The sequence below is a fragment of the Balearica regulorum genome, chromosome 5 (genome assembly GCF_011004875.1).
Source record: "Balearica regulorum gibbericeps isolate bBalReg1 chromosome 5, bBalReg1.pri, whole genome shotgun sequence".
Classification (NCBI taxonomy): Eukaryota; Metazoa; Chordata; class Aves; order Gruiformes; family Gruidae; genus Balearica; species Balearica regulorum.
This window is the reverse complement of record NC_046188.1, coordinates 26177026-26193493: the sequence shown is the minus strand read 5'-3', so window position 1 is coordinate 26193493 and position 16468 is coordinate 26177026. Positions and strand designations below refer to the sequence as shown.

Below are 16468 nucleotides of genomic sequence, written 5' to 3'. Positions count from 1 at the left end.
CTCAGCCCCAGGGACAGCATCCCAGTCCTGTCTGCCATGGGAGGTCCCTCCAGCTGGGGAGGGAAGGGGGGCACAGTGGTTCCCTGGTGCAGGTCTGGGACCAACCCCTGCTGCCAAGGGTAACCCCAGGGGAGCTCTGTGGCCTTTTCTGTTCTATTTTTAAGCCCCAGCGGCCAGGGAAGCTGGAGCTATGGGAGGTGGGAAGAGATGCCAGTGGGCAACATGATCCCCTGAAGGCCGCAGGTCCCAAGGAAATAACGGGCTGTGTCCCTGCCAGGATTCACGTTTCTGTCCTCCTGGGAGAGCGGGGAGGCTGCTCCAGGGCTTTCCCGCCCACCTCTGTGTGAGGTCCACTCCTGCAGCATGAGGATCCCGGTGGCTTGTCCCCAGCCCTATGAGGTCTGTCCCCAGGGGATGTGGGATGCGCCAGCTGTCTGTCCCCAGCCCCGTCTGGCCATGCAGATGGCAGTGGCTTCAGTGTCAGCAGGAGCTGGGCTCTGGCTGGAGCTCCCCAGCGTTGGTACCGCTGAGCGCGTGAGAAAGCTGCTGGAGCTGGGCCTGGCAAATTAGCAGGGAGATGCTGCAGAGATAAGCACGCACAAATCCCGACCCCGCGGGGGGCTGGGTGTGCTGCAGTTCATCACTCAGCAGCACCACGGGGTGGGGGCTGCCGGGGGCTGCTCCAGCAGCGTTCAGTGCCTGTTCACGCTCTCGCCCCTGGCCGGGCAGCAAGGAACAGTTAACATCCCCACTGTGATGGCTGGAGTGTGGCTGTGCGCTCCCTCAGCCACCCCATGGACTCTCCTGGACCAAGAGGATCCCCAATCTCCCCAGGGTCGGTTTTGGGATGGGGGGTGAAGGGAGCTCTCCCACTTGAGAGCCCGGACAAGAGGCTGCCCCGAGCAGCAGCTGCTGCCAACTCACTGGACAGACAGAATCCTGTTATTGCAAAGACCGTGACCACACGGGGCCTCACGCCTGTCCTTGCAGGAAGGTCCCTTGGGGCCACCTCTCAGACACAAGGCCAGCCTCTGGCGCTGGAGCAAAGGGCTCTCCCCCAGGATCTGTGTGGCTGGGGAGACCAGCCCTTAATTACCGAGTGCAATCCTGTTCCTGGTCTGAAGTTATTTCCTCAGAGGCCTTGGGCAGAGTTTACATTCCTGGGATGAGCATCCCCTTTCTAGGCAGCACGGAGCAGAGACAGGAGCAGAGAAATAATATTTGGACACTAGTAACCTGTGACCAGCAACATCCTCCTGCGAACGGGAGAAACATCCATCTGGCTGGGGCCACGGCCGCTCTCTTTCCCCTCTGCCGTGCTCCTTCCCCAGGGGCTGAGCCTACCCTGCCCCAGATGCAGAACAGGGCTGGAGGTCGATGCTATAAATGCACTAGCGTGTCCCTCACACTGCCTCCCACCGGGCTCTGGGGAGCCGAGCTACGCACTTTGGGAACAAGGGACAGAGAAGGCTCAGGGGACCAGCCAGGGACATTAAAGCAAATAGAGACATTTCCTTAAAGGGCAGCTGCCTTCCCCGCGGTGAGCCTGATGCGGTGGCCATGGGCTGAGAGCATCGCCTTGAATATGCCATTGCCTGCCTGTGCCACCTCCCTGCCCTGCTCGCAGCGCTGGGGAGGGAGGTGGGTGGGGAGCGATGGTGCATCCCTGCTGCAGGTGAGCCCTGGCAGTCCGGCGGGGATGGCCAGCCCAGCAGCCACTGCAAGCATGCCACAGCACAGCCCTGCCAGGGAATGGCCTCACCTCCATGCCTGTTACACCTTCTGGGGTCCGGGCTGCCTGTGAGCATTGCAGGAGTGCAGCACAGGCAGCTGCTCTCCCCCAAGAAACCTCCAACTCTCTTTTTCCCTAAAACAGCCCCATTTGACCATCGAAATCCCCTCACAGGTACCCTGTCCCCTGCAAAATCCCACCTTCAGCATCTCAGATGTAAAGAGCCCAACAAAAACTCATCCCTGTGTCGCTCTTAAGCCGACTGTAGCCACTCACCCACTAAACTTTTGGAGAGCACCCCTGAAATCCTCAGGTCATTGTTTTTGTGCTGCTGCTATTTAGGACACCAGAGCCAGTTTGATTCAGGCTGGAGCCTTCTGCCGAGGGAAGTGCCAAACCCCCTGTGCTCCAATGCCTGGCACAGCCACCCCCTCAGGCTGCTGCTGCTTCTCCCAGCGGGCAAGAGTGCCCCCAGCTGCTACCTGCATCCTGCACTGTGATGGGACTCCCAAGGTCAAAGCAGCATGAAGATGTAAGACTCTAGGCTCCTCGCACCCATCTTTCATCCCAGAGTGCCCACGTTTCACCCTTTGTGTTTCATTTGATTGCTTTCCCTAGCACTGTGATCCAGCTCCTAGAGTCTCCCAAGCTCCCATATCTGTGAGCACAGAGGATTTGGTTCATAACTAACGCTGAGATAAACCAGCTCAATCTTCTGCAAGTTGAGTCTCAGCAGTGGGGACGAAGGCAAAACGCAGTGGGCTGGAGACCAGCTGGTTGGAGCTGCAGGTACTTGTGTGTAAGAGGGGGAATGGGAATGGGGATGGAGATGGGCATGGTCTGGCAGGGGCTTCCCCAGCACCAGCCTCTCCACACAGGGAAACCCAGGCCTCTCTGCCAGGAGGTTGTTGCTGATTTTTTCCGGGAAACGCAGGGCTCTCCAGTGCGCTTGCAGGCAAGCAGGGCTGCACCAGTGGCCCCTGGATGGTCAGCATTGCTCCTCAAGGAAACAACCTGCAAACAACCTGCCTGGGCACCCGGGACCTGTTGGGCTCCCCAGAGCCGTGCCGTGGCAGCTCCGACTCTGAGACATGCCAGCAGCGGCACATCCCTCGCTCCTGGCGGCTGGTTCTCGTGGTGTCAGTGCCTCCTCTCAGCCCAGGTGCGCAGGGGTGATGTGTTTGCTGAGGAGGAGGCTGACAATAGGGGGAAATGGGCCGTGCCGCGCACCCTGATGGCGGTGGCTCGCAGCCCCAGCCGCTGCTGCCCGCGGCAGGCGGAAGCGTCCGGCCTTAGTCAGCCCCGGCCACACGTGGCAGGAACTCTGCTGTTTGTTTTGGTTCCTCGGGGGGAAGAGGGGGTTCGGGCTCCCTGGGGACCAGTGGCCAAAATCACAGGCACCTGATGGCCCAGCCTCATGTCTGGGCGAGCAGGGTCTGTCCCCCCAGTGCTGCACTGCCCATGGGTCACAGGTGCTGGGGCCGGCCTGGGTCAGACACAAGTTTCGGAGGAGCATGGGATAGGCACCAGGGCTGCCCAAGAGCATTCAAGGCAGAGGATCTGGGCAAGGAGAACCCACAGCAAGCCTGGCTGCTGCTTCCAGGCACGGCTTAAATCCCCCATGGGGACAGGGACGATGCCACCAAGGAGGAGGTCCCTGAGACCGCAGACCCAAGCCCTGGGAAGCCGTGGCCCTCAGCCAGCCAGTGCTGAAGGCACAGGTCAGCGGCTGGCAGACCAGTGCCACTCAGCTTAACGCTTCGTCTTTCAGCGCAGGCCTAGTTTAGTGCCGGGGCTGAGCCCGGGGTGGGGGACAGAGTCACCTTCCCACCAGGGCAAAGCTGCGGGCAGGTGGCAAAGCAATGCTGGCCGCGGACGGGAGGGTTAACGATGACCAGCCGTCTCCCAGCCCAGCCATCAGTCAGCTGTGTCCAGCGGGGAGGTGACGGAGAGCACACACCGGTGGGCACAGCGCTCAGTGGCCAGCCAGCGGGGCAGCCCCCACGCACAGGGACTGGCCGAGCCACGGGTGTTTGCAGGAGAGCACAGCCCTGGAGCAGGGCGAGGCACCGGAGAGCCGAACCGCAGCCCCAAGCATACGTGGGTGCCTACAGGTAAGCGTTGCGTCAGCAGCCTCTGCAGGGCGTGCTGTTGCTGCACCAAAACAACAGCCCCTTGCACACAAGGTGCTGACAGTCCGGAGCGGGAAGCAGAGATATAGCACCCGTGGCACAGCTCACCCCACTCTGCCCGAGCACCCCTCCTGAAGCCCCGGGTGGGAGCAGAGCCCCCGAACCCCAGAAACCCTGCAGGGATTTCCCTCCGGCAGCTGCAGAGTGCTGTGCTTGGGAAAGCCCAAACAGGCTGCGACCAGGACAGGCTGGTGCAGCATGTGCGTGACCCTCCACCAGCAGCAGAGATGAAACACCTCAGGCCCGCACGGGGTGGCAGGGACGGGGTATGGCAGCCCTGGGAGGGACGGGACTCTCCCCGTAGGAGCAGAGCAGCCCCTCTCCCCAGGAAAGAGACGAAGGTTACTTTTCCACTGGAGAACCAAGCATATTCTGCACATCTATGGTGTTTCATCTCCCCTGGGAAAAGGGCAGCAAGCATTGGACACAGAGGAGGGTGCACTGACATGAATCGCCCGCTGCTCTGCCGCTGCCCCTCGCCTCCCGGCTCTCCCGGCCCAGCCAGCTGGTGGGCAGGGGCTGCCAGGCGCTTTTCTCCCCTGCCAAACTCGAACCCGATCCACGCCCAGCCCAGAGCTTCTGGCTGCTTATCATGTGGATGCAGTTCTCCTGCTTTTAGCTGTCATAATATTGACACAAAGCAAAATAATAGTGATGGCAAGACTCTGCCTGGCTCTGGAAGGCAAACAGGCGAGGAGACGGGGAGCAGGAGGCTCCGCTATTGTGCGGGACAGGGCAGCAGCCTGGGCTGCTTCCAAGCTCTGCTCCCCGGCATCACGCCTGCTGATAACGGGGGGGGGGCACGTGGGATGCGGGTGGAGGGGGGATGCAGGCCCCGCAGCACACTCTCCCTGTCGAGGAGCGAACGTGTGCATCGGCAGGGCTTCGTCCCGGAGGCTTTCCCAGAACGTGGGTGGAGGAGTGGCTCATCCCTCCCTTTCCCTGAAACCTGGCAGCCGCTGAATAGCTGCCATCACCCGCAGCAGACAATGAGCAAAGCAAGCCCGGGGCCAGCTGCAGCACCTGGAGCGCGTGAGCAGAGGAACTGCGAGGAGCTGGCCGGTGACCAGGAAGCAGCCCAGACTGCTGGTGTCACGGACCCCTTGGTGACCACAAAGCAGCCAGGCCGCGCTTTGTCTGGCCCCAAGGGCCCAGCTTCCTGCAGCCACGCCAGGTTTGCTCCGGAGCTTCTCCAAAGCCAGCCCGGAGGGATGGGCCCCCGGCATCGCCTCCTCCCCGGCCCAGCCAGCCTGCCGCGTGCCCTCTGAGTGGGGACAGAGCCACGGCCAACACCTGCGCTGTGCCACCGAGCCTTCTCAGCCGCTTGTGCCTTTGGTGGCACCGAGCAAAGCCAACGCCTTTTCCGGGTATGAAGACCCGGCTCACCATTAGCGATGCTGGGACCGGCACCTCCCGCCCAGCCCCACGCTGCGCTCACTTGTCCCTCGCTGGAGGTTGTTTTCCTACATGACACGCAGCGACTTCCCACACTTCCCTCACCTCTTCCTGACCAGCCTGGCCTTTGAACCAGCTGCCTCCAGCTGCCTGCATCCCGAGAAGAGACCCGGGGAACTGCCACAGATGAACAAGCCGACGAGTGAGGCTCCACGTCCAGGGGAGGCATTTGGACGCCAGCTTCCCATGCCTCTCCCGGGGGCTGGGAAGGGCGAGGGGCAGCCCAGCCTGGGCTGCTTCCACAATGAGCCCTAGAAAAAACCCTCCTGCTTCCCAGCCTCGTTCTCTACTTTTAAGGCTCCAAAAAGGAGGGGGGTGCAAATGGCGAACTTATTGGCAGGAGAAATGGTCCCTGGGCCGGATTCAGAACCACCTACTCATTTCCCATAGGAATCACGGACTCCATCGGTACCACAAGGGTCTGGCTATGGACGCGGTTTGCCAGCGGGTGCTGTGTTGACGCGAGGGTGAACCAGCAGCCCTTTTCCAGGCAGAGACAGGCGCATGTACACACGGGCTGCCGAGCAAGGAGCTGCATCAAATCCTTCGTTAACCTGAGGTGCCGAATCCATCTTGTTACTCCCCGGAGCAAGCCCTGCTTGTTTCTCCTTGGCCACCCAGATGGTTATGGCTGCCATGCTTTCCCGAGGATGACAGTTGTTACCAGGCTCATCAGCACAGAGCAGCAGAACACGTGCCCTGGTACCTGCAGCATCAGCCATGAATTTCAAGCATGCCAAAACTGCCGATGACTCAGGCAACGTGTGTGTGCGCCTCCAGACTTACAGAGCTGAGCTTTCCAGCTGTTCACGTACCTGCTTTTGATCACTGGCTGTTTGTTTGGGGTTTTTTGTCTTCTTTCCCTGGAAGCTCGAGTTTTAAACGTGCACTCTGCACCCAGTTCAGCCCATCATTTCCATCCACTTTACTTACTAAGTGACCTACTTTGTCCCCCGTAGCACAAAGAAAACACCAGTTTGGGCTCCCTCAGCCCTTCAGCAGATTCACTCCTGCGTCCTTACAGCCCTGCCTCCACATCTGTGGCTGTAACAGCTTTGGGCTTGAGTTGTCTCCTCTGTTTTTGGGCATGGGCCTTCCAACAAGCAATTGTGTTACACGAAAGATACTTTTTGGTGCATCCTGCTCCTTAGACCGTGCTTCGTGTTGCCCCTACTCCCACGTGCCACACCATCCTTAACTGCCCCTCAGTCATTCGTGCTCAGTGGGTGGCTCAGGCAAGGGTGATGACCCTCTGCTACTTCTTCCCATGTCACCTATTCAGTTTTCGGTCCCTGCTATGCTGACAGCCTGCCCTGTCGTTCCTGCTGGGCCGTGGCTCTGCTGGCTCTTGCCTGCTGGCTCCTTCCCTTTGCCTGTGCTGAGCGCGAGCAGCTCGCTTTGCTTACCCGGGTGTTGCAGATGAGTCCAATTACTAGAGTTCAGCCAACTCTGATTCCCTTCCCTGGCATTTCATCCAGCCCACTTATCCGCTGAGAGTTTCTAATCCAAACAGCCTCCCAGCACACGATGTTCCAGTGCTCCGGGGCTCTACCCAGCCTCCATCCTGCCTTCTCCTCCCTCACATGAGCACTCGGGGGATGACTTTCAGCCCCCAGGGATGCAGAATTCACTGGGTGGAGGGGAAGCAGTGTCTCCAGCAGCCATCCCTGACAGCAAAGAGCAGGATGCCATCCCGGGCAGGCTGGCAGCTCTCTGAGGAGATGAGCCAAATTTCGGCTCCTCTGCAGGCCCAGAAAACGTGCTGCCTTGCTCGCCCGGCCAGCTCATCCTCTGCTCAGCTTTTTTGCCCACAGCACCAGCACCGTCTGCAGTCGTATCAGCCTCCTCACTTTCTCACGCACCAGATGAGAAGCCGCAGCGGCCAACTCTGCCCCAGGGGACCTGGATACACCCAGTAAGGGAAGGGTCTGTGGCCATGGCAGGAGAGGGGGTCCTGCTCCATAACACCCAGCAGCTGTGGACCACCAGGTAAGTCTCCTTCCAGTTTCCTGGGGATGCACACACGCACCCCCCACTACATTGCCTCTGCCAGCACAGCCTGCAAGGCAGCGAGATTTTAGCCAAGTACACTAAGACACCAGGACGTGTCTTTCCAGCTGCCTTCCCCACATGCCCCATGCTCCCATTCCTCTTCCTCACCGTCTCCTTTTCAGTCCTCCTGGGCACTCCTTGCCTATCTCTGGGTCCTGGCAGCAACTGCTGGCTAATGACAACCAGATGTCTCATAGCCACGGTCCCTCCAGGCAGCCAGAGCCTGGGGTTTGCCTTTCAGCGCTCCAGCGAGCTGCAGGTTCTGGCTCAGCTCAGCTCCACAGGGATAATAGCTCCCGAAATCCCCATTCAGAGCCTTTCATTCATGAAATACGAGGCAGCAGACCAAGCGCAGGACTCTGCCCCTCAGGGGACACTGGACTGCCAGCTGTGCCAGGCAGAAAATACTGTAGGGAACAGGGCAGGAACAGCATGACCAGGGAAAACCTCTGCAGCCTGGCAAGGCCCTGAGAATAAACTGCCCTGCGATAGTTACTGGGACCGGAGCAGGGAATGTAAACAGCCCAGCATCCACAAGGAGGTCATAACCTCAGAGTCCGGTTTCCCTTCCTCTTCTCCCTCCTGCCTAATCTCCAAGAGCTGCTCTGTTTACTAACGAGATAAGTAAACAAACAAAAGGAAAGCTCCGAAGCAATGATTTTTTTTTAATTTTTTTTTTGGCCAACTCACTGCGCACCCTGGTCCCAGGGTGCACGCGTGGGAGCAGTCTCTGCACACCATGGCAGCCGGCACATGGCAACGTACGGGCACAGCCAGCAGCAGAGGCAGGCGGCCGATGGGCAGCAGCAGCCCTCCCCTGCCTTGCCTGCAACGTAGCTGCGCGGAGGGGCAAAAGGGGGAACTGCGTTACCCTGCACAAACACAGAGCCGGGCAGACCTTTCCCCAGGAAGCCTGCAATTCACACAAGATGGAAGAAACCAGACACCCAAAGCTGGGGTGAATGGGGAGAGAAGGCAGCAGGGAACAAGGACGCGCCTGGTCAGCACAGTGGGGCCTAGCACTGCCAACAGCGGGGCAAACCCTGTCACCCTCTGCTGACTCTCTCCGGGGAGAAAGGATGAGACAACCTCATTGAGGAGGGAAACTCTTGACTTCCAGCCAGGGCAGCAGCACTCCGCAGCACAGTCAGGCAAACCCAGACACGTGGCCTTTTGCCAAGTGTTCAAGGGATGCGGTGAGCTTCCTTCCCCAGGCCAGCAGGTGCTCTGGCACACAGAGGCACTTGGGGAAGCGGCAGGAGGAGAGGTGTGGAAGGACTCTGGGCCCACCCCAGGTGTTGGGTGACAAATCACCTGCAATACACCCTCAAGACCTCCAGCTGTTGGTATCTTGCTGGTATCAACAGTCCCTGGATAGCAGCTGGCTCTGGGGCGAGTCCTGAGAGAATGAGACATGCACAAAAAAGATGCGATGAGCACCCAAGGCCCCACAGGCCCCTGCAGGAAGCACCCGCCAAAAGCTTCCAGCATAAACCAGTTTTCTTTGGTTTCCTAATCTAAACCAACAGGACACAGAGCAGGGCCATGGAGTAAAGCAGTGCCGCAATGAGAATTATGCTGCAGCTCCTGCCTGCTCGCTGGACACAGAGCTCCAGGAACTAGACACAAAGGAGCTACATTCCTGCCTTATCCAGGGTCAGTTCTGGCTCTGCCAGCAGGAACAATTGGACTGCCAGGAACTGCGCCTTTCCCACCCCATTTGCTTTGGCTCTTTGTGTCTAGAACACCACACGGTCCAAAGTAAATCCCTGCACGTGGGCTCTCCCTGTTGCTCGGCACAGACCCTCCTGCCCTGCGGTACAGACGCCGCGTTCCCTCGCGCGGGCCCTTCCTGACGCCGTCCCGCAGCATTCCACTCCACAGCGGCGTCAACGGCGGCATGCAGGCCAGGCGCTTCCCCACGCGGAGGTAACCTTGCTGCTGTCCGTGCCGGCCCGAGGGACGCGGCCAGCACACACCCCCCGAGCCGCGCCGGGGAGGGTCACGCCAGGCCTGGCGCCCACCTCAGGGGGCACCTCCCTAGGGAGGCCGCCCGCGCCTCACCGCCCGCCCGGCTCTAACGCCTTCGTAGCCCCAGCAGACCCCGCCCCTCGCAGACCGGGGCCTGCAGCCAGGAAAGGCCCACAGCCACCGCCGCCCCTTCGGGACCCTTCCCTCCGGGCCCGGCCCGCCGCTGTCCCACAAGCCCCCACGCGGCGAGCCGGAGCGGCAAGCGGGGTGAGGGGTCACCGCCCGTCTCCCGGGTTACGAGAAATCCCGCCCGCCACACGCGACCCCCGCCGAGCCCTGCGAACCACGGCCCACCCGTCGGTCGCACTTCTCATTGGCTGCGCCTCCGCCAATGGGAAAGATGAACGGCGGAAGTGGAAGCGGTGCGTGCGCCTGCGGAGCTCGGCCGGGCCGGAGTACCGCCCCCGCCATGCCGGGCGCCGCCGAGCGCGGCTCGGAGCTGTCGGAGCAGATCGAGGCCTTCGTGGCGCGACTGCGGGGCGGCGGGGAGCGGCCGCGTTCCGAAGACACGGCGCGACAGACGCTGTCGCTGCTGCGGAAGATCATCGCGCACGGGCGATGGAACTGCGCCGGTGAGGGCCGGGCGGACGCAGCGCTTCTCCCGGGCGCCTGCGCCTCCCCTGCGGCCGGGAGCAAGGCGGCGGCGACGGCGGCAGCAGGGCCCGGCGGCGGGGGGAGCTGTAGGAGGGCAGTGGCGGGGGCGCCTCGAGGCCGTCGGGCCGCTCTGCTGCTGGGCCCGGCGCTCCGGTCGCGGCCATTGGGTGCCGAGGGAGCAGCAAGGCCGGGGCAGCCCGGGGCAGTGCCGCTGGGGCCTCGTTAGCAGCTGCCAGTGGGTCTGGGTTCCCAGGACTTGTCCTGCCGCACCTCAGCTCTTTACAGTCTCTGTGCTTATTGGCGTCATCGCATCGCCCCTGCTTCAGCCATGCTCTTTCCTCCGTGGTGCCGGGCCGAGCGCTGACCAGTCCAGTGGTTCCCGCTCTCGCTAAGCTCACTGCTCGTGGTCTTCCATGAGTTTCGAGTCTGCGTTGTGACCAAGCGATTCATGCTATAGGAAACCCAGTGGGATGACCTGCTCTGCGAGTGGCTTTCTGCTCGCATCTCTGTGTTTTTTTCTCGGTGTTGCATTACTAGTGCCAGAGCCAGCCTTGGCCATAGGGCTGCCGTGGGGCGGATGCGTGGGTTTGACGCTCACGTGGGTTCGCTCTGGGCAGCGATAACGAAGGTCTTCCCCTCTTTCAGGGGAGCTCATGGATCTGATACGGACAGAGGGCCAAAGGATGACAGCAGCCCAGCCGTCTGAGACAACCGTGGGCAACATGGTGCGACGAGTGCTGAAGGTCATTCGGGAAGAGTATGGCAGGTGAAGCACCCCTCTTGCTGCCTATAACCCTCCTAGGAGCCCAGAACAGCCCTCCCACATAGTGTGTTCTGCTGCTTCTGAGACACCCCTTTAGTTTCCATCACCCCCTTTTCCCACCTCTCCTAAGAGGGATTCAGCAAGTTTAACATCAAAGGAAACCTGTCGTTTTCAGCATAGCTGATGACATTTCCTCTAGTGAAACTCCGCTCGGCGTACGTGTTGTGGGTGCGTGAGAACAGCCTGCGCCCTGACCTCGAGCTATTCCTTCCTTGTGTTCCCAGGAGCATCCATCCCACTGGAGCGGTAGCCTTGAGCCCGCTCCTCACCTGCGGGCTGCAGCATTTGCACACCACTTAGGAAGGTGCTTCCTGGCAGAGCTTCGGGTGTCTTTCTGCCAGAGACAGCTGGGGAAACTCTTTGGCATGGCATGGCATGCCTCCTGCGTGTGGTTTTCCTTCCTCTCTGTTCACATCCAGGTGTGCTGCGCTGTGGGAACGGCACTCAGCCTGGCCATACCCCTGCGCTCCCTTCCCGAGGCTGAAGGGCTGCTTCTCTCCGCAGGCTTCATGGCCGCAGCGAGGAAAGCGACCAGCAAGAATCTCTGCACAAACTCCTGACTTCTGGAGGACTGAGCGAGGATTTCAGGACCCCTTATCCTCCCCTCAGAGCTAACGTTATTGAAGCTATTAACGAGCTGCTAATAGAGCTAGGTATGGATGGGTCTGAACTGCTCCATGAATGGAGCTACTTATGGGATGGGACTGATGCTTCCCCCTCTTCTTAGATGGAAAAAAAACAGCAAGGATCTGGGAGGCTTTATCTGAAGGAGCTAAGGAACTGAAGTCCTGCTGTTCTTAGGACTTAGTCCTCTTTGGCTTACAGGGAGATGGGTGGAATGTTGTGGAAGGAACAGCGTGGGGGACTATTGGCCTGTGCTCTTGGTCTTCTGGGAAGTCTTGAATTGAGTCCTCTGAAGAGGAGGGTCAGAAATATGCCAAGGTTGGACTTAATCCCTATGCAAATGTAACCTGACCCTTCTGCACAAAACATTGTGATATATTTTTCTTTTTCTGAGATCTTGTGACAGATCAGGCACCTGACTCGCCTTCTGAGGCCCAGGTTGCCCTGCCTCTCCTTTCCACGTAGTTCTAGTGCTACTGAACTGTAAAACCATTGAATTTCTGTCACTAGCTGTTGTGTGGACATTGTGGTTATCTGGAATGGTGCTGACACAACCCACTCCCCTCATGATGGAGTTATCAATACAGCTAGGGAGCACGGGCCATTAAAGGGCCAGCTTCTTGGTCCCTCTCCACTGGTAAAAAGAACGGGGAGAAAAGCTGCTCCTGTTCTACTATAGTGCTCATAGCATCACTGTAGTAGAAAATGATCTTGTTGGAGGACAACCCTAGCAGCACAAATGCTGCTTTTGCACCCATGGCTTCCTTCTGTTGCAGAGGGCACCACCGATAACATTGCTATGCAGGCGCTGGAGCACATCCACTCCAATGAGGTGATCATGACCATTGGCTACTCGCGCACCGTTGAGGCCTTCCTGAAGGAAGCTGCCCGCAAGCGGAAGTTCCAGGTCATCGTGGCGGAGTGTGCACCGTTCTGCAAGGTGAGGTTCAGGCTGGCTGTCTTCCTCAGGTGGCGCGTTGGCCTGTGCATTCTTACTGAACTCTTGTCTCTGGAGGCAAGCTGAATGTTATGGAACTTCCTCTCCAGTTGAGAGATTGAAGACAGCTCATTATCCTACCCCATGTCCTTCAGTCGGAGGGCTGTATTTGTGCTCCACTGCTTGGCATTTTTGCAGTTCAGACAAGAATTGAGTGCTAATATCTCTATGACTGCACGGCAGGAGTCCCAGGGGACCAATTGGATTCTCTCTCTTTTTAGGGTCATGAAATGGCTGTCCGACTATCTAAAGAGAACATTGAAACTACTGTCATGAGCGATGCAGCTATTTTTGCTGTCATGTCTCGAGTCAACAAGGTAAGGAGGGCTCCACTGGAGGAGGGAGTTCACAGTAGGGTGGGTGCTTAGGCCTCCCAAACTAGCTGCAGGTCCCAGCAGCGATGGGTAAGTTTCTTCACTGCAGACTCACAATTGTAATACAAAATTTACAGCTGGGGTGGAGATTCAGTGTGGAACCCCAAGTCAGCGTGATGACTAACTGCATGGTGATAGGTTTTTCTGCCTTAGTGACTAACAGGCAGAAAAGAAACCAAGGCAGGAGAGCCTCAAAGGATTAGCTTCAGATTGTAAAGATGGAAGAAAAAGCAGCATTTCCAAAGGGGAGAAACTTCCCTTGCCTGGAACACAAGATGGGTGGTGAAGGGAATCACCAAGGTGTGTCTTTTCAAACAGACCCCTTGTGTATTTTTTATAGACATGAAGACTTGGCACCCCAAACTAAAAATACTTGCAACATATTAAAATCTAGCCGCACCACTTCTTATCTATATATTTTAAGCTGCTTTACATTATTCCCATTTTACAGCAAGGGAATTGTACAAGTTGCAGCCAGCAGTCAAGTTACGAAGCTTACTTTGCAGCTTTATAGAAAAGTGGAACACGGCCCAGTTTCTGCTTGGTGTTCCCTGCAGTAGAACATACATTTGTGCTCTGAAGTTCTCAGTGCTGGCCTCACCGTGCTGGAGTCATGCTCTTATTAGAGAGGAACGTCTCAGTGCAGAGCCAGGGCCAGATGAAACATAGGGCAGCTGGATGCCTGATCTAACTCCAGCCTTTGGCCAGCTGTTTTGACAAACTCCTCCAGCTCATCCGGCAGGGTGCAAGCCAGGAAGCATTCCTTCCCCAGTTTGCCATGGAACATGCTATCAAATGCTGATTTGCCTTTTAAGGTCATCATTGGTACAAAGACAATCCTGGCCAACGGCGCCCTGATTGCTGTGAGTGGGACTCACACTCTGGCACTGGCAGCTAAACACCACTCCACTCCGCTCATTGTGTGTGCCCCCATGTTCAAGCTTTCACCTCAGGTAAGTGCAGCAGCCCTTCAGGACTGCATCTGCTCTACATCGAGGTGGGGGGTGACTTATTGCTTGTGGAAGCTTAGGGTGGAGAGCACCACCTGTCCCAAAGTGAGGTTGGTAAATGAGCCATCTCTTCTATCTAGTGCTGTTACTTCAGATAAGACATCCTCACCCAAATCTGACACACCTCGGGATCTCCTTGAAGCATCCTCCTCTGCCACATGTACTGAGTGACCAGTGCATCAGGTATAAGGATGTAGACCACTGCCTACTAGAGACTGACATCACCATACTTGGTTTTCTTCAACCACAGTGGATTTCAATTTGTATCTTTAGTGTTGAAAGACCCTCTGTACTGGCAGAGGAGGTAGATGGAGATGCTCTGAACAGTTTCTTACACTCAGTACTTTTTTTTTTTTTTCTTCCAGTATTGTCAGATGAAGTTGCAGACTGAGGAAGTAATTTCTCTGCTCCAGTTCCCTAGGCTTTGTAGAAGGGCAGCCAGGTCTTAGAAGGCTCTGAAAGCTCTGAAGAAAAAACTTTCACCTGTAGACGTTACAGAGGTTCTAGGCACAGGCACTATGCAATTATTGTAAACAGATGTTGTATCACCTAGCAAGTCATCTTCCTCTGCTCTAGTTCCTTCCAGCACCCAGGATCTGTTTTCACTAGAATAATGAGGCAGTCTCTTTTTTTCCTGACCTTCGTGTGCTCTTTCTCATTCAGTTCCCTAACGAAGAAGATTCATTCCACAAGTTTGTGTCACCACAGGAAGTGCTGCCGTTCACAGAAGGTACTGGTTCTTCTTTATACAGGCTGGTCAAGCTGGTGCAGGCTATAATTTTTTTTTTTTTTTTAATGGCTCATGCAAAATTTAAACATAAGACTGTCCTGTAACCCAAGACAGAAAATGTTTTCCTATTGTCTTAAGCAGAAAAAAGTGCTGGGAACCATCTTATTTTATATGTAACTCTCTATTACAGAAAGTACAGAAAAAGGATTTCCTTTGAATGCGATCTTTCGCACTGTTGCTTCTGTCAGTGTTTTATTATAGGACTGTGATCATGGTGCTAGGCAGGTGGCAGTTTCCTGTGGGATGGAGCAGATGCTCAACACTGAGGGCAGCTTCCTTTCCTTCTTATAGCTCATGTTAACTTCTTGAAACTTTGTTATGTGATCCACTTGTTGAAACCCAGTATCTCTGCAACAGGCTTCCCACACAAGCACCATCTTTAGAAAGGCATCAGCTCCCAAGCCCATTTCAGATAGCAAAGCCTCTTTTATTTCAAAGCCCTGTTTCTATGTGACAAAGACTTCTGAAATGAAGATACAGGTTTGGCACAGGTTTTTGGTTTTGGCTATCTGAGCTTTTCTTTAAATAGTAACTTTGGCAGCATCAGGATTCTTGTATTTTAATTACATACTGGAAGGTTTTTTGGCAATTAGTAAATCTACATACAGAGGGTATCTGGGGGTTTTATCAGTAAAAACTACCAAAACAGTAGTTTTGCCATTCATCTGAGATGGCTGTATACCTGTAATTCAATGACACCAGTGAAGTTATTCAGGATGTTCCAGTACTGACTTCAGGGTGGCATGTGCATAGCCACTTTCTTCAGGGGCTCAGGAAGATGTGCAGAAGGCTAACTGTACTTTGAATTGCTTTGTCTAATATTGCTGCTCTTCACTTTACAGGGGAGATCCTGGCAAAGATCAACGTTCACTGCCCAGTGTTTGACTACGTCCCTCCAGAGCTCATTACTCTCTTCATTTCTAACATTGGGGGTAATGCGCCTTCCTACATCTACCGCCTCATGAGTGAGCTCTACCATCCAGATGACTACGAACTGTAATGCCATGAAGCACGTCACTCTCCAGACTCTTACCTTTCTCTTTAGAAAGATACAACAGCTAATTAAAGTGTGTGTTGCAAAAATGGGTTACTCTGGGCAATTTGCACAGCAACGTCTTTCCTACCCAAAAGCAACAGAAGGCAGGGCTCTTGTGCACGTTTTGATTTCTGTGCTGTGGTAGAAGCTATGTGGGGCTGCTAACCCACTTTGATTTTGAAACAGCAAAGCATATGTGTAACTCTGGAGCAGCTAAGCTGTTACTTTGAAGTATGCTGCAATAAAGGCTGTTTACAGTGATCTCACTGTTAAGCACATTTTCCATATAGCTTCTTTAGTAGGAGTTTTACCAGTGTAATGAGTTGCCTGTGCCTATGATGCAGCAGCAGGCTTTAAGGTCTGCTTTCACATGTGAATGTGATAGGAATCCGTGGGCAATTGTCTTCAAAATGGATTTTTTTGGTAGAATTTCCTGACAATTTTTGGTGAGTTGCTGAAATACAAACCAGCTTTTTGTACAGTGCTGGAACGGAAATTTGATTCTTAATGAAAGGCCAACCTTCAGAAGTCCTGTCAGCTAGCTTGTTCACCTCCCTGTCAGAAGGCAGAGCTCAAGCTCTTGCTTCACTTATTGTAGTCTGGGGGTCTTTCCTCTCCTGTACTACTTGAGTGACTGCAGTTATTCTTCTTGGGTGGACATCTTGTCTCATTCGGAAAGTTCTTGATTTTTGTGGGGGGCAGCATGGAACGTCTTAGAAATCTCAGGCTCTTGCAGGTCAGATCACTTTTCCTGGTCC

The 16468-nt window shown here is 56.1% G+C and overlaps 1 protein-coding gene across 2 annotated transcripts; it reads left to right on the top strand.

Annotated features, from left to right (window-relative positions):
* Window positions 1-9691: 9691 nt before the first annotated feature.
* On the top strand, window positions 9692-15971 carry EIF2B2 (eukaryotic translation initiation factor 2B subunit beta). Of its 2 annotated transcripts, XM_075753869.1 has the most exons (8): window positions 9697-10034; window positions 10702-10822; window positions 11384-11532; window positions 12280-12443; window positions 12722-12817; window positions 13690-13827; window positions 14548-14614; window positions 15517-15971. In XM_075753869.1, exons 1-8 carry the CDS (start codon window positions 9794-9796, stop codon window positions 15672-15674), a joined length of 1134 nt encoding a protein of 377 aa, XP_075609984.1. In that variant the 5' UTR covers window positions 9697-9793; the 3' UTR covers window positions 15675-15971. The 2 variants fall into 2 exon arrangements, with proteins under 2 accessions (XP_075609985.1, XP_075609984.1); XM_075753870.1 differs by lacking the exon at window positions 14548-14614 and having other exon boundaries at window positions 9692-10034.
* The last annotated feature ends 497 nt before the right edge of the window (window positions 15972-16468 follow it).

Excerpts from the sequence above, each read along its gene's own strand:
- EIF2B2 (XM_075753869.1), top strand. The coding sequence starts at position 9,794 with ATGGGAAAGATGAACGGCGGAAGTGGAAGCGGTGCGTGCGCCTGCGGA. Across the intron at positions 10,823-11,383 it reads ATTCGGGAAGAGTATGGCAG|GCTTCATGGCCGCAGCGAGG; the intron begins GTGAAGCACCCC and ends TTCTCTCCGCAG. Across the intron at positions 14,615-15,516 it reads AGTGCTGCCGTTCACAGAAG|GGGAGATCCTGGCAAAGATC; the intron begins GTACTGGTTCTT and ends TTCACTTTACAG.